The sequence below is a fragment of the Tasmannia lanceolata genome, unplaced genomic scaffold (genome assembly GCF_043159265.1).
Source record: "Tasmannia lanceolata isolate RefF3 unplaced genomic scaffold, GAP_Taslan_0.1 ptg000023l, whole genome shotgun sequence".
Taxonomy (NCBI): Eukaryota; Viridiplantae; Streptophyta; class Magnoliopsida; order Canellales; family Winteraceae; genus Tasmannia; species Tasmannia lanceolata.
Window position 1 is genome coordinate 29,754,268 of NW_027518700.1, and position 3,056 is coordinate 29,757,323.

General features: G+C 39.8%; 1 protein-coding gene across 1 annotated transcript; it reads left to right on the forward strand.

The window, feature by feature from the left end:
• Positions 1–399: 399 nt before the first annotated feature.
• Positions 400–1,962, forward strand: LOC143855997 (uncharacterized). The gene is made up of 3 exons (XM_077366039.1): positions 400–1,241; positions 1,344–1,677; positions 1,777–1,962. The coding sequence occupies exons 1-3, from the start codon at positions 400–402 to the stop codon at positions 1,960–1,962; spliced, it is 1,362 nt and encodes a 453-aa protein (XP_077222154.1).
• Positions 1,963–3,056: the final 1,094 nt, after the last annotated feature.

A 3,056-nucleotide genomic window follows, 5' to 3' on the forward strand; every position in this document is an offset into this window, starting at 1 on the left:
TACTGGATCATTGGGTTGCACAAGTATGTTTGTGGCTCCAAGTTATGATTTGAAGAAGAGAAAGACAAGTGGAAATGTGAGTGCACTTGAAAAAGCTTTCAACATGTCGGCCCGTGATCAACTACATGCCGAGATTGCTAGGATGTTTTACTCCGGTGGCTTGCCCTTTCACCTAGCAAGAAACCCATACTATGCTAGTTCCTACACTTTTGCCGCCAACAATGCGCTTTCGGGGTATTTGCCTCCGGGGTACAACTTGCTTAGGACAACTCTACTTCAAAGAGAGAGGCTAATATTGATAGGTTGTTGCAACCTATTAGAGACACGTGGAGGGAGAAAGGCGTGAGCATTGTTAGTGATGGATGGAGCGACTCACAGAGGAGGCCTCTCATTAACTTCATGGCGGTGTCGGAAGGTAGAGCTATGTTTCTTAAGGCGATAGATTGTTCGGGGGAGACAAAAGACAAGCATTTCATTGCTAACTTATTGAAGGAAGTCATTAATGAGGTTGGACATGATAAGGTTGTCCAGGTAGTTACCGATAATGCTCCAAATTGCAAGGCGGCCGGACAACTTGTTGAAGCTCAATTTCCTTCCATATTTTGGACCCCGTGTGTGGTGCACACACTCAATCTTGCTTTGAAGAATATTTGTGCGGCAAAGAATGTGGAAGTAAATCAAATTGCCTATGGAGAATGTAGTTGGATCTCGGATATTGCGGGAGATGTCATGCCAGTGAAGAATTTCATCATGAATCATTCGATGAGATTGGCCATATTCAACGACTTCAATAGTTTGAAGTTGCTTTCTGTTGCCGAGACTCGCTTTGCGAGTGTTATTGTGATGCTTAAGAGGTTTAAACTCTTAAAGCAAGGTCTACAATCGATGGTGATTAGTGACAAATGGAATTGCTATCGAGATGATGATGTAGGAAAAGCAAAGTTTGTGAAAGAGAAGGTGTTAGATGACATTTGGTGGGATTATATCGATTACATACTCTCTTTTACATCTCCTATGTATGACATGTTAAGAGAGTGTGATACGGATAAGCCTTGTCTTCATTTGGTTTATGATATGTGGGACACGATGATTGAGAAAGTGAAGACGGCAATCTATAGGAAGGAAGCAAAGAGAAAAGAAGAAGAGTCTAGCTTTTATGAAGTGGTGCAAGAAATTCTTTTTGATCGTTGGAACAAGAGCAACACTTCGCTTCATTGCTTGGCTCATTCATTGAATCCAAGGTTAGGTGACTTCAAATTTTATTTAGATTAATAGTTATGTTCATTGTGAACTTTATTTCCTACTTTTAACATGAGACTAAATTATTTTTTCTATTCTTGAAGGTATTACAGCGAAGAATGGCTTAGTGCTAGTTCAAATCGTGTTCCTCCACATAAGGATACAGAGATTTATGCAGAGAGGGTAAAGTGCCTCAAAAGGTACTTTCCCAATTCAGCAGATCACACGAAGGCTAATGTGGAGTTTGCCCACTTCTCTATGAAGTCTGGATTATTCAATGACATTGATTCCATCAATGACCGAGCTACTTTAGAGCCTGATGATTGGTGGGCTGTCCACGGTACGTGTGCTCCTATGCTTCAGAGCTTAGCTTTGAAGCTTCTTATGCAGCCTTCGTCTTCATCTTGTGCCGAGAGGAATTGGAGCACTTACTCCTTTGTGCATTCTTTGAGAAGGAACAAGATAACTCCATAACGGGCTCAGGACTTGGTTTTTGTTCATAGTAATCTTCGTCTTCTATCAAGACGATCTCCACAGTATGCACAGGGAGAGACGAGGATGTGGGACATAGGTGGAGATTCATTTGACTCTTTTGAGGATGTTGGGGTGCTTGAAGTTGCTAGCCTTTCACTCGATGAGCCGGATTTGGAAGCCGTTGTTTTTACCGATGATGTAGATGATGATATTGGAGATGAGGCGACGGACATTGTATCTAATGAATGATGCGATCGTAACATCTTGTACTTAAAGTTGGAAGTTGGAACTTATGAAATATGGAGTAATATTAGATTTTGCTATTTTGGTGATGTTAATTGTAATTTGATTGTTCTTTAATTGTTTTTAATTTTTATAAATATATAATAAAATAAAAAAAAATATTATTATATTTAACGTACTCGAACGTACCCGCACCCGGGTTTTTTGAAAAATCACGTACCCGTGTACCCGTGTCGTGTCGTACCCGTACCCCGTACCCGTACCCGTGCTTCCTAGGTCGGCCGGATATAATGTTTAGCGTGTGTATTTGTGCTAGATTTCAATCGGCTCCTAAAAAGTCTCATTTGAGTGCGTTAAGAGGATATTCAAATATCTCAAAGGAACTCTTTCTCTAGGTTTATGATATGAACGATCGAATGAATTCAACCTAGTAGGATTTTCGGATGCCGACTTTGCCGGTAGTAGAATTGATAGAAAAAGCACAAGTGGCACTTATCAATTTCTAGGAAGGTCTCTAATGTCTTGGTTTATCAAGAAACAAAACTTTGTAGCCTTGTCTACTAGCGAAGCCGAATACATTGCGGCTAAAACTTGTTGTGCACAAATCCTATAGATGAAGAACACTCTCATGAACTACAATCTTGTATTTAGTAATGTTCCAATCCATTGTGATAATACAAGTGCCATCAACTTGACCAAGAATCCAATTCAACATTCTAGAACCAAGCATATAGAGGTAAGGCATCATTTCTTAAGAGATCATTCTAAAAAAGGGGATAATGAAATTAAGTACATCCACACCAATGAACAATTGGCGGATATCTTCACAAAACCCCTTAATGAGGATCGATTTTGTGACCTTAAGAGTGGACTCAATATTTAGAGTTTGGGTCGAGTCAAAGAGTTTGCACATGAAGCATGAATAGAAGATAAAATTCTCCTTGTATATATCTATATATATCTCTTGTTTTGATAGTGACTACATGGTGTAAGATGATCAAACCTTAACTCTAAAACTCACTGAATTGGTGCCCATAGCCCACTTTGTTCAAAGGGGGAGTCGGTACCGTCACCCTTAATTAAGACACATAATCCTTTGG

Bases quoted from the DNA above. Each gene is read 5' to 3' on its own strand.
- LOC143855997 (XM_077366039.1), top strand. From the start codon at position 400: ATGGCGGTGTCGGAAGGTAGAGCTATGTTTCTTAAGGCGATAGATTGT. The intron at 1,242-1,343 runs GTTAGGTGACTT...CTATTCTTGAAG, and splicing joins GCTCATTCATTGAATCCAAG to GTATTACAGCGAAGAATGGC. The intron at 1,678-1,776 runs GTGCATTCTTTG...CGATCTCCACAG, and splicing joins ATTGGAGCACTTACTCCTTT to TATGCACAGGGAGAGACGAG.